At 37.6% G+C, this 19,236-nt stretch overlaps 1 protein-coding gene across 1 annotated transcript in view; it reads right to left on the bottom strand.

The window, feature by feature from the left end:
• The window catches only part of LOC106060301 (uncharacterized), a 35,906-nt gene that overhangs the window by 16,130 nt on the left and 540 nt on the right, over positions 1-19,236 (bottom strand). Inside the window, exons 2-11 of the mRNA XM_056016649.1 lie at positions 19,029-19,090; positions 17,186-17,301; positions 14,622-14,725; positions 13,392-13,550; positions 11,946-12,074; positions 10,095-10,156; positions 9,389-9,511; positions 6,848-7,017; positions 3,743-3,927; positions 1,559-1,660 (exon numbers count right to left, since the gene is read on the bottom strand). Coding sequence (XP_055872624.1) covers positions 1,559-1,660; positions 3,743-3,927; positions 6,848-7,017; positions 9,389-9,511; positions 10,095-10,156; positions 11,946-12,074; positions 13,392-13,550; positions 14,622-14,725; positions 17,186-17,301; positions 19,029-19,090 — 1,212 coding nt within the window. The remainder of the gene's footprint in view (positions 1-1,558; positions 1,661-3,742; positions 3,928-6,847; positions 7,018-9,388; positions 9,512-10,094; positions 10,157-11,945; positions 12,075-13,391; positions 13,551-14,621; positions 14,726-17,185; positions 17,302-19,028; positions 19,091-19,236) is intronic.

Genomic DNA, 19,236 nt, shown 5'->3' with positions numbered 1-19,236 from the left:
CTGCATTGAAGAATGCAAGAAAACGCTTTTGGCGTCGGGGCTTCGCCCCGAATTCTTTTTATGAACAATGAGCTGTATATGTCAGGAGAATGCGTTTCTGCAGTGAAGAATGCAAGAAAACGCTTTTGGCGTCGGGGCTTCGCCCCGAATTCTTTTTATGAATGATGAGCTCTATACGTCAGGAGAATGCGTTTCTGCATTCAAGATTGCAAAAAAAAAACCGCTTTTGGCGACGGGGCTTCGCCCCGAACTCCATTGATAAATAATGAGCTGTAGATGTCAGGAGAATGCGTATCTGCATTGAAGAATGAAAGAAAACGCTTTTGGCGTCGGGGCTTTGCCCGAATTCTTTTTTGAATAATGAGCTGTATATGTCAGGAGAATGCGTTTCTTCAGTGAAAAAAGCAAGAAAAGGCTTTTGGCGTCTGGTCTTTGCCCCGAAACCCACTATGGAACCTTATAGCGCTGCCTCAGTTGTTTTGTTTTTCGCCGAAAGTTGAGAAATGCTGCGCTTTTTTTTCTCATATACATATATATATATATATATAGGCCTATATATATATATATGCTGCACGTTTATGCATAGGGTTAGGGTTTACTGGGCGTTAGGGTTAGGGTTTGGAAAAAAATCGCCCCCCCCCCACTCCAAAGTTCTGGATCCGCTAGTGCTTCCATTCCCCGTCGTCCTGCTGGAGGTTTGGCTAGGAAGTAGATTGTCTTCAACTCTGAAGGAACATCCGAAACATGTCAAACATTTTACCAAGACTTTCTTTTAACAAGACATTCACATAACAAGACATTCACATAACAAGACATTAACTAGCAAGACATTCTCTAAAGACATTTATACAAAAAGACATTCACATAAACAGACATTCACATACAAATTCATTCACTTCAAAAGACATTCAAATAAGACATTCACTTAGCAAGGCATTCAATTAGCAAGACATTCACACTAGACATTTACACAAAAAGACATTCACATAAAAATACATTCACTTAACAAGACATTTACTTAACTAGACATTCACCTAGCAAGACATTGACATAACACATTCAGTGTATAAAGACATTCACATAAGACATGGACTTAACAAGGCATTCACAAAACAAGACATTTACAGTACAACATATTGGCAGAACAAGACTATAAAAAAAAAAAAAAAAGAAAGTATTCACATAACAACACTTTATCATAAAGAAGAGAAAAGAAGACATTGATGGAACAAGACATTCACAAAACAATATTAAAAAAAAAATTAGATCTATATTAACTCTTTCTCTCCTAACTGACGATACCAACGTTGATTCCAACAGAATGTGGTAAATAGTTACGGAGAGAAAGAGTTAATCGTTTACGAGTCATTCATTCGGAAGATTCCGCTGCGGCCTCATAGCCCATTGGCCGGGGATTTCCCCGAATGACCATTCGGCAAGCCCCCCACCCCCTTCTCAGATCAGATGACCAAATTCATGATCACTCCAATACTAGTTATGGAACTTAGACACGCTAATTCTTCATATGTATAAAGTAAACATTAAAGGCAATACCTACTTGTAGGCGGGTGAACTGTCTACTAAGATGTCTCTATAGTAAATGTTTGCCGAAACCATGGCAACGAAGTTGATAAAAGGTAACAAGGTTTTATCTGGAGCCCTGCATAAGGAAACAAAATTAAATGAAACATCCAACTCGCGCCACGAAGCTATAATACTATCGGAAAATACCTGACACGTTAAAAAAAAAAATATTTTTGGTGACTGGCTCGATACAGTAAAGTACTAAGGTAAAGTAAAATATGAAAAAAAAAAACTTAAAAAAAAAATAGAAAAACACTTTAAAATATATTTAGCTAGTCGACCGGCGGCGTAGCATACGCCGCTATTTTGCAGGGCCGGCCTTAGGCCACTGCAACACTCGCACTTTCATAGGACCCGCTCTAATTCAAGGTGTATAAATTATAAAATTAAACAGTATTATCACTTAAAACAGATTTCCTGCGCCCTCCTGTCGATTTACCAAGAGCGCCTGGAAATCTCCCGAAATTACAAAATATACGAAAAAATCCTTAAAATATTCGGAAATATATAGACAAAAATTGTCATTTTGGGCTGTCATTCAATATGGAAAACGCCAATCCTACGCGAGATATATAAAAACGGCATTATGCATTAGCCGTAATTGTGTAATCTGGTGAAAGAAGTTTTTCAAACTAATGAAGAATTTCTTGAGGTCAACAATTCTCAAAGATAGATTGAAACATGAGCGTGATCTATGGTTGTCACGTGACCGTACGTTTCGGTGAATGAGGCCCATTATTATGATAGACTGTATGACTTCGCTACACGCAAGGCTCGTAAAGTAATTCTGTACGTAGTAAAGAATGAATAAAATGCATTGACGAATTTATTTTTCTAATACAAACTCTTAAATTACACTTATTATCCGCTTCCCTACCCAACCTTGGCCCCGCGAAATCCGTTTCGCATAGGGTCCGGCGCTTCTATTTAATGTTTGTGAAATGTTTTACATGTTTCGGATGTTCGTCAATAGTTGACGATAGTTTACTTCCTAGTCCAAACCTCCCGCAGCACGAAGGGGGATGGGAGAGGCAGGGTTTGACAGTCCAGCGCGCAGCCATCCGTAGCGAGCTGTGAAAACGTGTTCTCCCCCCCCCCCTCCCCCAGTTTTTTTTCGTGGAATGACTATCCGCAGAAGTGAGAGAGTAATCTTTCCTTTACTTTTTGCTTTTCGTCCAAACTCTTGAGGGAAGAAGATAATTATATATATAGATAAAAGACAATACCTCAATGATTAAATTTTAAAATATAATAAAATAATTAACAAAAAATAATTAAATTCGGGTATGAACCCCATGACGCCATCAGCTGCTTCAACGCTTGATTCTACAGATTCGACCAGTAGTCAATGCATACTTGTGTGATTATTAAACACTAGACGTAACCTTCTGATTTAGAACTCGTAAGATCTAGTCTACTAGATCTACTTTTAGATCTAGAATCAAAGAGTAATCTTCAATACATTTACGTAAAAATATTGAATAATTCCAATGATAGGCCTTTAAATCAAGGCTTCAAACTAGATGCGCAAAAATTGTCCAAACATTAATTTATTAAACTTTTGAAGCAATAAAGTCTTACATTCGGAAATTCGCGAACGAGATAGTCCTTCAAGAAGGTGACAGTTCTTTCAAAACCGATGTTGGATCTAGACCTAGATTTAGTCTGTAGTCAAATTTACATTTATATATTTTTTTAGTTTGAAAAATTATACCGTTTTTATTTAATCGCGCGTAGGATTGGCGTTTTCCATATAGAATGACACCGCAAAATGACAATTTTTGTCTATATATTTCAGGAGATTTGTATGAGTTTTCAAAATATTTAAATAATTTCCGGATATTTCTAGGACTTTTTGCGCATAATTTGCAATTTCAGGAGATTTCAAGCTCTTGGTAAATCAACAGGAGGCCGCGGGAAATCTGTTATAATTTATAAAATGATTTAATACACCTAGAATTAGCGAGGGTCCTATGAAAGTGCGGGGCCCAATGCGGTTGCATAGGTTGCATTGGCCTAAGGCAAAATAACAGCGTATGCTACGACCTGGGTCAGTAATTGTTCAATAACAGACACATTACAATATTATAATATGTACATGTTTTTGTTTTTGACATATAATGAGTCGCATAAATTTACATAAAACAAATCAATTTACTTCCATATGTATGTGTGATAAAATAAACTTGTAGGCACCAAAATGGACATTGCTGGGTCCCCAAGCTCTCCCACGCCGCCTTCATTTTCATCGCTTTTATGGCACGCTGACCTCTGCAACAAGAGAACCTGGACTGGGTGGGAACTCCTTAAGTACACAGGTGAGGAACTGGATGCTTCTACCACCTGCAAGACAAATACGAGTCATAAGTATTGTAACGACGGTCTCTATTAGGCTCCATGCACACACTGCACCCAGAAGACACAACCAACCCAAAGAACTTGACAACTCAGGGCTCCTAATAATTCTTTAATGTATAATAAATCACAGGGAATAGTGTACAGTTGGCAACAGGTAACACTAACTGTACAAATGTCCCACCGTAGATAACTGTACTGCCATATTAAACCCGGCACTGCTGTAGCCATTTCTCAAAGCCTTTCCGCCTTGTCCTGGACCAAGGTCTATCATCATAGAAGGCCTGAACAATGACCTGTAACAACCGTGGGCAGTGGAGAATAATAGCTCGTTGCGACTTCGCAGAGATCAGTACGACGTGCTTACAGACATGCATTTCAATACTGTAAGATTTATTTTCTTTATCGATTTCGAACGAAATAAATGAATGACCACTATTTAATTAACTATTTGCTTCATTTTGTTTTTAATATGTTTCATGTGTTCTCCTCAACAATAAATAGTTGTGCAGGGTGTCAACTTGATCCCAGCATGGGAAGTGGGAGAAATAAAGTAAGTAAAGGTTCCCCTTTCAGACCTTGTGATCTATAGGACAGATGATGTGAAAGTCATCTGTTTCTATGGCCAGCGGTTAACTAGCAGGGTGTCATGTGGCCACCACAACTACCAACCGCCTTTACTTTCCCAAACTAAAGTCATGTATGTCGTGCGGGCGTGACGTGTTCTTTTCGTGTTGAATAGTTTGTGTTTTAATCAGGGCCGGCCTTAGGGCATTGCAACCTATGCGACCGCAGTGGGCCTCGCACTTTCATAGGCCCCGCGCTAACTCTAGTAGTAAATTATTAAATTAAATCATTTTAGCTTATATCAGGGTTTCCGCGCTAAAACGGCGGGGCCAAAACGGCGTCGCCAAAACGGCGGCGCCAAAACGGCCTGCTTCGTCCGCGGTCTCCTGATTTACCAGGAGGTACTGAAAATCTCCTGAAATTGCAATGTATACGCACAAAAGTCATGAAAATCTCCTGAAATTATTTAAAATATCCCGAATACTCAACACATGTTTTGAGAAATAGACAAAATTGTAATCTCGGGGTGTCATTCAATATGGAAAATGCCACTCCTACTCGCGATTTAAAAAAAAAAGTCATTGTCATCTTTTATTTAATAAAAAATAATAGGGCGAATTTTAACAAAAACAGTAACTTTCAATTCTTAATTTATTGTAATAGTCAATGTGATTTAAATATAGATCTAAATCTATCTCAATCTCTTTAAAAAAATCAAAAGCGATATTTTGCTAGTCGATAGTAAATCTCAAAGGCAGATCTGAATGTTTATCGGCTTTATGTTGGAAATCTACCTTCTATTGTTGTAGATGGCTCGTAAAGTTAATTTGATCGTGATTTTGCACTTAGTAAAGCACGAATGAAATGCAAGGACTAATTATTTTTCAAATAAAAAATCTTAATTTTCAGTTTTTATCATTATCTCTACCCAGACTAGGCCCCGCGCAATCCGTTTCGCATAGGGCCCCGCAATCTGTAGGACCGGCCCTGGTTTTAACGTACAGGAAGTAGTTTGTATTGGGCGTGTTTTGTTGTCAAGAATATTGTGTGTGTTTACATCACGCCTAGTTCCCGTATTGTCTTTGCAGCGGAGAGAGCTTTTTAGCTTGTTACGCTACAGTTCGCTGTTTCCCCGTTTTAACTGTACGTCAAATACACAGCTTTAGTAAGTGTAGGCCAGCGGTTCTCAACCTTTTAGGCTCGGCGACCCCTTTTTACACCCCCCCCCCACTCTGCCTCGACCCCCCCCCTCCCTCCGCATACACACACAGCAATAGAAGAATGGACAAAAACAATTCATTTTTTCGATGGTCTCAGGCGACCCCTGGCAATTGACCCGCAAAGGGGTCGCGATCCACAGGTTGAGAACCCCTGGTGTAGTCTGATCTTTCAGTTCTTGTGTGTCTCGTGTATAATTCTTTGACAGCAGCATCGCTAGATAAAGGGTTTTTTTTTGTTTCAGGGTGTTAGGCTGGGGGCTATGAGGAATAGTGTTGTTGTGTCCCTTTGGAGTCATGATTGTGTCTGAGTTGTTCGTTGTATACGAAGCTGTCGATCCGTAGAGCCGAGATGGAGTGTGCGTGTGAAGGTGTGTTATTTGCATAAGTACTAATGCAATATCTACTATCCATGATTCAGTGTTTGGCTTATGATGAACCCTTGTGTTATTTGTACTTGACTTATTATTAAATATTGCTCTTGCTGAACAATTGTTGACTACTCATTTAACTGTTCCCTTTGAAGAATCTTTTATTCGATATTCAGCTTCATGCAAACTTGATATGCTGTTACTCTAAGGTTTCTGCTTTATCCTGTTGAGGTGGGCAACCCGGGGAATTGTATCCACCCATAGATAAACCCATAAACCCGCTTTGACAATGTACCCTATAGAGTTGGATGGACTCAGGGGCGCCGTGGAATTCGCGAATTCAAAATTACACCGAGATTCGAGCCCAGTACCTCAGGTTCGGAAGCCAAGCGCTTAACCACTCAACCACTGCGCCCACTAAGTGGGAAAAAATAACATGTTCAAAAATGTATATCACTTCACGGAGATTCGAGCCCAGTACCTCAGGTTCGGAAGCCAAGCGCTTAACCACTCAACCACCGCGCCCACTAAGTGGGAAAAAATAACATGTTCAAAAATGCATATCCCTTCACGGAGATTCGAGCCCAGTACCTCAGGTTCGGAAGCCAAGCGCTTAACCACTCAACCACCGCGCCCACTAAGTGGGGAAAAATAACGTGTTCAAAATGTATATTACACATAAAAAGTAAATTCGTATAAGCTTTGTAATAACAATAAAAAGAAAACCATCTAGAGTTATCTATTTATACTTACATTAACCCAGAGTCCGGTGTGAAGGATATATTCATTTACTCCGGACGCATAGACAGTCACTATAGTATCATCAGCCGAAGCGACGATCATTATGTCCCATTTGCTCATGCGTCCAACCACCGCTGGGCTGATGAACTCCGTACCGTACAGCTTAAGAGGCTGCAACATTTCTAGATGGAACAGAATCATTGCATTGGCTACACAATCTCACTCGTGAGAACATTTAAAAAAAAAATATTTTCAGGTTACAACGCAACGCAGACATTGTCATTAAATAACAATTTTAGCGGCCCCCGAAAGGGGAAAAGACGCTATTAGTTTTGTGTGGTATGTCTGTCCGTGCGTCCGTCCGTCTGTCCGTCCGTCCGTCCCGTTTATATCTTGTAAACTATAAAAAGACAGTGAAAATCTGACATCATAATATTTCAAACCATTGAAAGTTCTGATGCAACAGCTACTTTTTTACTTTTCTTAAAGCGAAAAATCTAATTTTTAAAATCACTTATGCAAGCAGTTTTTCCATAAAAATACACCGCAACTATTCAATATTAAGAGTAACAAACACGGGAGGCTCTTTAGTAGGGGAAATAGCTATTTACCATATTTTGAAAACATATATTCAAACGGTTTTAGAATTTTTGTCCCCAAAATTTTTTTTTTACATTTTTATAACTAAGTTAAGTAAGTTCTGTCATACTAACTACTACATTTACAAAAAAAAAGTTAAGTATTTTTTTAAAGAGAAAAAATCTATTTAGTATGCAAATTTAAAACAACAATTAATAAGTAGTTTTTCATGTTATTGCGTGAGCTACAGAGATGCTACAAGGCCAGAGAACACTCGGCCAAAGGGAAATTTTTTTACGGAAATGTTCCTCTCTTGAGGATTTGAATAAGAGATTGACCCTTTACAAAACAATAAGATCAATTAGAAATTAGATATTGATTATAAGACATGAGTTAGGCCAGGTTCACATCTAACTTCACATTCACTTTCACCTATCCTTTGGTCTGCTGTACCGTTGAGGCACCACACGAGATCTGTCAACCTTTTTCTCCATTTTTCTCTGTCATTTGTCTTTGATAGAAATTCATTCTGATGTCATTTCTGAAAATATTGAAACCTGCCTACTTATCTGACTGGGTGGACCACTTCGGGGGGCCGATAAAGAGTTTGTGTTTCCACACAAACTTTCTTTGAAACCTTGTTCATTTTTTTTTGTTCAAATGACAGTGTAGGCCGACGCTGTCTCGCAAGGTTGTAAATTTAAATATCTTTTAACTTTAAACGTTTTGCGGCCTTATATCTTCAGGAGTTTTCAAGTTAAAAAAAAATTATGAAATAAGCCATAGGATTCAAACAATCAACAAACCAAATACAAAAAAAAATACTTAAAAAAAAACAAACAAAGCTTATATTAAGTGTATCAATTAGTTTGGGTTAGTCATGTAATTAAATTTGTAATAAGCCTCAGACGACAATATATAAAGGGGACTAATTCAGCTAATACCACCACTTCAGCCGAGTACTATTTCTTTCCCTTGTTTGAAATACCAAACAAAGTAATTTATTACCAATAATTAATTAATTAGCACATCTGTACATTCACCTAACCAGGATTCTTTCTCATAGAATTAGTGGGTAAGGGGCGGAGTTAAAAACTGTGGATTACCCACCCCCCAACTAGAAGTTTCCACGAAAGTACGAGCTGAAAAGAGGAACTGTAGAAACAATGAGTGCCACGAGTAAAAAGGCTTTATAAGTTGCTGCTACTGTGCACAAAAATTGTCGTTAACCTTTGAAAACTTCATAGATTCTGAATCACTTCTTATATTCTGTACACCAGATAAATCACAAGGTAACTATTTCTAGTAATCCATCATTGATTGAAAATTCCAAAAAGTCTATGAAAGTCTACACAAAATAATACATTAAACGAACAAAACGAAACAAAAACCAAATACGCATAGTATCACAAAAGGACATTTTTAGCAAGCTTATATAAACTCAAACTGTCTGTCTGGTAAAAGTTTTGTAAACATTTTTTCCCACACCCATTCTCGGATCAAGTTGAAATTTCGCACAATTATTCATTGACATAGACAAAGCCATGAATAAATATAAAGAATTAACAATTAATTACTGGTAATTTATTATTTTGTTTCATATTAACGAAGGGAACTAATAATTCAGTATTCACAGATATGGCTAAATTTGTTGGGTTTAGTCCCTTTAAATAATTGTTAACGCTATTTCTCCCTCACGCATTCTCCGATGAAGTTGATATTTTAAACAATTTGTATTAAGCTTAACAAAACATAATTCATTTAATGACAATGCTCAATTAATCAATTAATTATTGGTAATTGATTATTTTGTTTGATATTAAATTAGGGAAATAACGTGTACATTATTGGTAGATATAGTTTTAAGAACGGATTTCTTTCCCTTTAGACAAGCGTTGATTTTTAAAAAGAAATGGATTTAAAAAAAAATATTTGGCTTGTTTTTATGCATACAGACACAAAAAGTCTCTTTACCAGCTATGGCGTCATAGGTGTCACCATAGTAACTATTTACATGTCCACATGTGGTGATGTTGGTTCTACTCGAGCAGCTTCCGCTTATTACAGCGAACGGAAACTTGCCAACTGCAGAGGAACCTGGAAAGATAAGAGTGAAACGCTGACAATTAAGTTAATTTGTTGGTTCCAATGTGTTTTTTTGCCGATTGTTAAAGTTTAGCTTTTAGCTTTCTCCTTGCGCTGTGATTCTCTCCCTTGTCTGGACCACTTGTTTACAGGATCGTTTTTTTAAATTCATTAAAAAGAATATTCCCTTAGCCCCAGGAGTACTCAGGGGAAATAATTCAATTTATACGGTCTCATCTGTTAAGTACGGTTTCTTTCCCATGTTCAAGATACCAAACAAAATAATTACCAATAGTTAATTAACTAACTGGTTATTTTCTTTTCACTTTTTTTTATTGATTCTTGTAGTGTCAGATAAAAAATAAATGTGCAAACTTTCAGCTTAATCCGAGATTAATTGTAAGAGAAATAAACGTGTTCAAACATTTTACCAGACGGACAGACAGACGGACAGACAGGGTGAGTTGATATAAGCGTTGCGAATTAAAAGTTTTCCTATCTTAATGTTCGGACAACTTGTGTACACATTTGTTATAATTAATAAGAAAAAAAAACTGTTAAACGCCCATGTACATGGGTGGAGCCTCAAGGTTACCTGTAACTGACCCGTGTTCCTTGTCTGTTACACGACAGTCTGACAAAACATACGCACCATCTCTGTACAATTTGAGAGAACAAGAAAAGAATAATTGTCGAGTAGGTTAAAGCCTTATGTGATTCAAGCAGGCATTGGCTCATAATGTTATCTGAACTTTTGCACCTGTTACTATCACTAAATAAACAGAACCGGCCTTAGGCCACTGCAACCTATACGGTCTAAGTGGACTTTGCACTTTCATAGGTCCAGCGCTAATTCTAGGTGTAAATTATCAAATTAAATCAAGCATCTAAGTTCTTATTAAGACAGTACACACAAGCATCTAGGTTGTTATCCAGACATTACACACAAGCATCTAGGTTCGTATCAAAACAGTACACCCAAGCATTTAGGTTCTTATCAAGACAGTACACCCAAGCATTTAGGTTCTTATCAAGACAGTACACCCAAGCATTTAGGTTCTTATCAAGACATTAAACCCAAGCATCTAGGTTCGTATCAAAACAGTACACACAAGTATCTAGGTTCTTATCAAGACAGTACACCCAAGCATTTAGGTTCTTATCAAAACAGTACACCCAAGCATTTAGGTTCTTATCAAGACAGTACACCCAAGCATCTAGGTTCTTATCAAGACAGTACACCCAAGCATCTAGGTTATTATCAAGACAGTACACCCAAGTATCTAGGTTCTTATCAAGACAGTACACCCAAGCATCTAGGTTCTTATCAAGACAGTACACCCAAACATCTAGGTTGTTATCAAGACAGTACACCCAAGTATCTAGGTTCTTATCAAGACATTACACCCAAGTACCTAGGTTCTTATCAAGACAGTACAAGCAAGCATCTAGGTTCTTATCAAGACAGTACACCCAAGTATCTAGGTTCTTATCAAGACAGTACACCCAAGTATCTAGGTTCTTATCAAGACAGTACACCCAAGCATCTAGGTTCGTATCAAGACAGTACACCCAAGCATTTAGGTTCTTATCAAGACAGTACACCCAAGCATCTAGGTTCTTATCAAGACAGTACACCCAATCATCTAGGTTCGTATCAAAGCAGTACAACCAAGCATTTAGATTCTTATCAAGACAGTACACCAAAGCATTTAGGTTTTATCAGGACAGTACACCAAAGACTGTACAGCCAAGCATCTTTGTTCTTAGGACAGTACACCAAAGCCTTTAGGTTCTTAAAAAGAGTCATACAAACGTTTCAAATTTTTACATTTTTGATAAATCGATAATTTACAGAGTTTTCTTTTAGGTTTGATTTCTTCATTGTTCATGTTCCCCACCAAAAGCCAACATAAGACGTGTACAGTTAGACCACATAACAGTGGCTTAGCTAGGGTCGGGGGAGGTGGTCCAAATAGGAAAAAAAAAAGCCCCCCACTTGAGGGTGAACCCCAAATGAGTGTCGGAAAATTGTTTTCATATGAAATATTACGCCATTATCTCAATGCAGTATGTCAAATGTCAAAATGCAGGGTCCACTGAAGAGGACAAGCCCCTGGTGCCCCTAAATTCCTAGCTACGCCACTGCAACATAATATTCACTGTATACGTAAAATATATCGTGTTTATGTATAGTAACAAAAAGTCAATCCTGAAACTGTTCGTTTAAATTAAAAATAATTTTAATTATTTTGAATCATACAGATTATGGTCATTATTTAATGTTTGTTTTGCCTCTCGAAGCCGATCTTAACCTCTAATCCACTAATCATTTGTAGGCAATCTGGATAGCCGAGGCAAATATTGTTTTGTGAAAAGATGTTTGTTTGTTTGTTTTACATGTTTCGGATGTTCCCTCAGAGTTGAAGATGTTGGGAGTTTGTACCTGTAAAGATGTATTTTATCTACTCCGAATCTGTGTAGAGACTTTCGCAGTTGATAGAGACTTGTTCTTATGGTCAAGTCAATGATGTTGACTTCTTCGTATGTAATCATCTGAACAAAAGGTGTATAGCTGAAATGGTAAATTCTTCAAAGTACAATAAATGAATAAATAATGAAATAGAATTAATACATTTCTTTGCATCTATTCAGTGGGACGCGTGGTCGAGAGGCTATGAAGGAAGCTCGAGGTTCGACACCCGACTCTAGCAGTGTTGTGTTTACAGAGCGCCTATAGGCAGCATGGAAAACCCTCTCCCAGATACAGCTAAAACATACAACTTTGATACTTTTGTTTGTTGTTATCTACTGCTAAAAAATACCTACATCTATGATACTTTTGTTAATCTATATAATCTATTCAAGGTGTTTCTTATCCAAAGAGAAGCATTATTTAAAACAGAAAAGTAAATTAAAGTTCCCTCTTACAGACCTTACGATCTATAGGGCAGATGATGTTCAAGACATTCGTTTCTTTGGCCACAATTAACTATCAGGGTTTCATGTGGCCAGCACAACGACCTACCGCCTTTACTTTCTCTTAACTAAAGTCCGGTTCTTAGAGTCGGGCGGATTCTGAGGCGCACAGAAAATCCAGAAAATTCCAAATCCCAGTCTTCACCGTGATTCGAACCCAGGACACTAGGTTAGGAATCCAAGAGCTTAGCCACTCAGAGAGCATTTCTTTAGAAATGAAGATTATTACAACATTACAATCAAAATCTGTAACATGCCAAGGGTTGGCAGGGAGAAATAATCGAACCCGGGACCATCGTGATGACAGTTGTGTGTGCATACCTCTCTGCAGCTGTCAACAAAAAAAAATTTGATTGAGTCAACATGTGTACCGGTAGCTCAAAATTGAAACCATTAAAATCTGCCCATTTGGAGTGTCACCAGAGAATGCTGACCATGTCCTCCAAAAGTGCTCTCTTTACCAAGAGACCCGTACAAGACACTGCCCCAAAAACACCCCAGTAGAAAGAAAACTAAATGGAGAGCTCCCTGATTTGGAAACCACTGCGCAGTTCATCTCATGTATTGTTCTAGTCATCTGAACGCTCCAACAGTTCATTTCATTTATTGATCTAGTCATCTGAACGCCCAAATAGTTCATCTCATATATTGGTCTAGTCATCTGAACGCCCAAATAGTTCATCTCATATATTGGTCTAGTCATCTGAACGCCCAAATAGTTCATCTCATATATTGGTCTAGTCATCTGAACGCCCAAATAGTTCATCTCATATATTGGTCTAGTCATCTGAACGCCCAAATAGTTCATCTCATATATTGGTCTAGTCATCTGAACGCCCCAACATAAAAATGAGACCGAGGAAGAAGAAGAAGAAAAAAAAAAAACATTCCTATTGCCCTCCAACTGACTTACCTCATGGTAGCTAGGAAATATTGCTTGCCCCAGGCGCTGACGGGCAACAGCTGAAGACTAGAAACGGAATCTTCAAAGTCGTAAAGAAATGCATACACCCCGAAGTCAGTGTCAGAAAACAGGTGGATAGTCTGCAAATACCCCATCGTCTTGCTTGGGCTGAAATGATGCAAGTAATGAAAATATTTATGGAGAACCACAAACAGTGTTAAGGTACTGAGAGTGTCGGTAGTCTCAAATTCTCCTTAGTGTAACTGGTTTTAGCACCCCTGAGCTTGGATGTCCTTGCTCATACAACGCGTAGTGGCCGGTTTGGCCATCAACATAGGTACTGGCCAGTCTGGTCATTAACATACGTAATTGTCACTTCAGCCATCGACATTGGGAGGACAGGAGAAAAAAATAAGGCGCAAAAATTTGACGACAAATTGAGAAAGTATCAATCCAAGCTTAAACAATGGCTTTCACTGTTTTTCGATGAGCGTTAAAATGAAAAAAAAAAAGGAATAATAAAAAAAATATAATGGGGAGAACTTATCAATCACAGCCATATCTCTCAATACTGTTAAAAGTATTTAAAATTTATGATATTAATCAAATCTATAAATTACCACTAACTAATTAATTAATTGGTTAGCGGTTTTTTTTTTATATAAGTTTTGATAGGTACATTGAATACTTGTAAAAAGTTTCAACTTGCCCGAGAATGGGTGTGGGGGAAATAACGTGTTCAAAAATCATACCAGACAGACAGACAGATAAATTGAGTTTATAAAAGTTTTGTAAAAAAAAAAAAAAAAACAGAAATGTTCATTGTTTGTTTTTTCTATGATTTCGTTTGTCTAACAAAAATTGACAAAAAATTGTACATCTATATAATAGAAAAAAAGCTCTCGAAAAATATGTTTTGTCGACGTCAACACTAAAAGAAGCAGGACTAATAGCCACGTCACAGGCACGTCACATGCACGTCACAGGCAGAGGCACGTCACAGGCACAGGCACGTCATAGGCACAGGCACGTCATAGGCACGTCACAGGCACAGGCACGTCATAGGCACAGGCATGTCATAGGCACGTCACAGGCACAGGACACGGCACAGGCACAGGCACGTCATAGGCACAGGCATGTCATAGGCACGTCACAGGCACAGGCACGTCACAGGCACAGGTACGTCACAGGCACATGCACGTCATAGGCACGGCACAGGTATGTCACAGGCACACTTACTTATATTTTGAATCCACCGGAAATACTGCAACATGGAACTTATAAACAGTGACATTCATAAGAATCGGGCTTGTACTTTGAGTCCTGGGCAGCTTCACCTTGACCTGTTGAGGTCATCGATATTAGGTAACTAATTATTTCATGCACACGCAAGAAAAGATAGGATGTTATTAACTAAACTAGTCAGCCTTGTAAGCTAATGCAGGTGTCAAAACCGGACAGAAGCGCTGTGGCTGAGTGGTAAAGCGTTAGATTCCGAACCGGAGGGTTCCGGGTTCGAATCCCTAAAAAGATGACCTTTACATCATCTGCCCAATGGAACTTTACGTTTGAATTGTACTTACAGTCAGCGAGTTAACTTGAGACCAATCGTTCTTGTAGGCTCAACACATTTTTGCTAAGTTTAAACCTAACTTCGACTCACGCTGTAGACACTGCCAGGGAGACGTAGAAACGGTTAACCACATCCTTTACGAGTGCGTGATACTACACCCCAAAAAACTGGCCATTTGAGTGAAAACGGGGACTGGTTCGCATGGCGAGCTAGCTCTGTACGGAGCCAGGAAAACTCTACGAAAAACTGCTGATTTCCTTGTCCGTGTTATCAGAGAGTAGAGTTCTCAAACACGGCGCCTCTGTGTGATGAGACTCACGCGGCCTCAACATAGACCTGCAACGTCGCAACGTTATAGATGTGACGTTGCCAGCAAATCATAAACTATACTTACAATAAAAAATGATTCTCTAAGGGGAATAACTCCACATTCGTAGCAATATATTTCTATACAGCAAAACTACCCATTAACATCAAACAGCCAAATTGTCTTTCTGACCGATGCCAAAACATTCCTTCAAAGCTTGAAAAACTCGGATACTTCCTATATAAAGCAACTCAGGACGGCCATTGTAAACTTTAACATCAACAGCAAGGAAATTGTTTTTCAGTGGATTCCAGCACACATTGATTTAGAAGGCAATGAAAAAGCAGACATACTGGCCAAAGATGAAAGAATGAACAAATGAATGAAAATCCCTCTCTACCCAGGAGAAATGATGAAAAGAATAGAGTGTAGAATTAATGAGAATTGGACCGGCTCACGTCCCAATTACAAGAAAAAAGGACGCCTATTATAAACTATCTCGACATGACCAACGCAGAATTTTGTTTTCAGAACCGGACTTAGCAGAATGAGACAACAGATGTTCCGGAGGCTTAAACCGGGACGAGCAGAACCTGCCCATGTGGAGCATCACCAGAGAATGCTGACCATGTCCTTCAAAGCTGCATACAATATCAAGAGGCCCGAACAAGACTCTGGCCCCAAAACCTTCCTATAGAACAAAAACTATACGGAGAACTGACTGATCTGGAAACCAATTAGCGGTTTATTTCAGATTTAGGATTATTGATCTGAACCCTCCGACATGTAAAATGAGAAAGAAAAAGAAGAATAATTTATTATAAAAATGAATATCTAAGGGGAATAACTCTACATTCGCAGCGATATATCTCTATACTGCGAGACGTATTTCCCTTTTCCGATATCAAATACAATTTATTGCAATTATAAATTGGGGAAAAGCAAGTTAGTCGGGGTCCTTGCTTAGTAACTGTTTTGGAATGTTATATGGGAGCCAAAATGGCTGATTAAAGTTACCTTTTTATATTCTGAAAGTGTTGTTATCTCAAGTATCTATCGTAACAGTTACAGGTCCTAACTGGCCCTTACATATTAACAGGTTCTTGCATAGTAACTGGTTGTTGTGTTGTAGTGAGTTCTTAAACAGTTGCTGTTTTACTAGTTTAAGTTGTATCGTTAAGTTGTTTAAATAATAAGTTGTACCAGTTGAAGAAGTATAAGTAAAAAGAGATTGAAGTCAAGTTGTTATTGAATTGAAAGTCTACGTCTATGTTTAGTTTCATGAAGTTTAAAATAAGATGGCAAGATAAGATAACCAATGATGAAGTGCTACAAAGAGCAGGGTGCCAGGACATCCGCTCTGTTATCAGCAGCAGACGCCTTGGCTGGCTTGGCCACGTTCGTAGAATGCCAGTAGGTCGACTTCCACAGGACATCCTGTATGGCGATCTAATAGAAGGCAGGAGAGCCGCTGGTCGCCCACTTTTATGTTATACGGATTTATGCAAACGCGACATGAAGCTCTTCAAAATCGACACTGGCAACTGGGAAGAGGTGGCACTGAACAGATCCACATGGAGAGAAAGCATAAAGGAACGGTCACGGATTGCAGATGTCATACACAACAGAATCAGAAAGAAGGGTGAAAATGCAACGGCGCCTGGTGATTACATATGCCCAACCTGCGACCTCAGCTGTGTATCAAGGATTGGCCTCTTTAGTCACACAAGAAGTTGCAAAGGGGAAATGTCGTCTCTCGAGACGTAAAATGCCACAGAAATCAAGAAAGAGAACAACACAGATGTTTCTTCAGTGTGTTGTCAAGTTATTTATAGACATCTCCGGCAAGAAGATTCTGTTTTTGCCATTTTAAATATTACAAGAAATATAAAGCAATAAATATACAGAAATCATGACACTTACTATAATATCTTCCTCGTAGAACGTATAAATATACAAGAAACATTTCCCTTTTGGGTTTAGCATCATAGGAACGGTGAGAAGAAATAGTTTCCCTGTCAGCGGATTTGGCTTAGAGGCTACGGGGAAAAAACATTAAAACTCTGTAGATTTTCATAAATAGAGTCGTATCCTTAAGTAAAAATATTTATTTTTAAAAAAATCTTATAATAACCGTACTTGTATCATTTAGTTTGGATAAGTTATGTAATTAAATTTGTTATTCTAGACTTAAAATAAAAAAAAAAAAACATTTTATAAAAATAAAATTCGAACTCTTGACTCAGCCTTATTTAGGATTCTCATGCCAACACGGTAACCACTCTGCATGTGGAGAGCTTATGATTATGGAAGATTGTATAGTTATCTATTGTTTCTATAGTCTCGTCCTATTTTTCATGAGTTCACTAAGACTCAGACGAAGACCTATAAATTGGACTAATTCAGCTTATACCACCACTTCAGTCAACTACAATTTCTTTCCCTTGATCTAAATACCAAACAAAATGATTTTTTTTACCAATAGATAATTAACTAATTGGTTATATTTTTATTTTTTGATTGATTCTTGTTTTGTTAGGTAAATAAAAATAATTGTGAGAAATTACAGCTTGATCCAAGATTGGGTGTGGGAGAAAAAACGAGTACAAACATTTTACCAGACAGTGAGTTGATATTTCTTCCACTTGTCATTCTCGGATCAAGTTGAAACTTTGCACAAATATTCATTGTACCTAACAAAACATGAATAAATTTTTAAAAAATTAACCAATTATTTAAATTTAATTAATTAATGGTAATTAATTATTTTCTTTGATATCAAAATAAGGGGAATAAATGCTGCTTAAAGAGAGATCTGGATGTATATATGGATTTAATTCCCTTACTACTTTTTGTCACTTTTTTTCCCACTTCCTATTCTTAGGTCAAGTTGAAATTTTGCACAATTATTTATAGTCGATGACAATACATGAATTAATAATAATAATAAAAAAAAAATTAATTACTCAATTCATAGTAGCTTATTGAATTGTGTTTTAGATAGCAATAACAGAGCTAGGACATGTGATATGCCGATATATGTTAGTAATTAGAAGTTATTTCTAATACATAACCTTTTTGTTTTGTTTAAAGTATTATTAATATGAATTTCCACACTATATTTAAAAATGAATTGTATTCATAATATATAATACCAATAACAAGGTTATATAAAATACGAAGAAAGACACTGAGATAAAGGCACATTTCTCATCCCACATGCTAGGATGAATTTGTACAAATACTCCTTCTTCCGAAGTGCTATTAGAGCATGGAATGGGTTGCCTGAGCTAGCCAGGAAAACCAGTGACTTGGCAGAATTTAGGTCTTTGGTTAATATGCATGACTAAATACATGACGCGTAGGACGTAATCATCTTCTTTTTTGAAGTAACGTCTGTATTATATAAGATAAGATATGATCTAAGTTATGTATAAAGAATGGAACTAACACACATACATATGTGATCACTGTATTAGTATGTCTATAATATGTCCATATTACTGCTAGCATACGACGGAGATGTAATAATCCATTATTCATTGTTTATTATTTGAAAAAAAAAAACAGAAGTCTTACACGATGATTTTAAGTATACCCCTCAATATAGTAAAGCAAAACTATCGGCCTATACGGTGTTTGTAAGGGGCCATAATACAGGCATATTGTCTATATATACTTAAGGCAATATACTAGAATGTTTTTTATGTCATATCAGATCGCAGTCTACAAACTTATGTTGTATTAAGTGTATTGACCTACGTACCCTTTATAGTCTGTAATAGCAAAGCAAGAGCAAGACATAGATACACACATGCCTTCACCTCTCTGGTAACAAAGAAATGTTTTTATAATTAAAGAAAAGAAATAAAATTAATGCGAGGAATAACCACCACACCCGATATATATGTATATGTTGAGAGAGCGAAAGAAAATAAAAAAGGTAGAGAGAGGGAAGCAAGAGAGGGTGAGAG

The sequence above is a fragment of the Biomphalaria glabrata genome, chromosome 18 (genome assembly GCF_947242115.1).
Source record: "Biomphalaria glabrata chromosome 18, xgBioGlab47.1, whole genome shotgun sequence".
In the NCBI taxonomy this organism is placed as follows: domain Eukaryota; kingdom Metazoa; phylum Mollusca; class Gastropoda; family Planorbidae; genus Biomphalaria; species Biomphalaria glabrata.
Note: the sequence above shows the minus strand (reverse complement) of the source record. Positions and strands in the feature narration are given on the sequence as shown.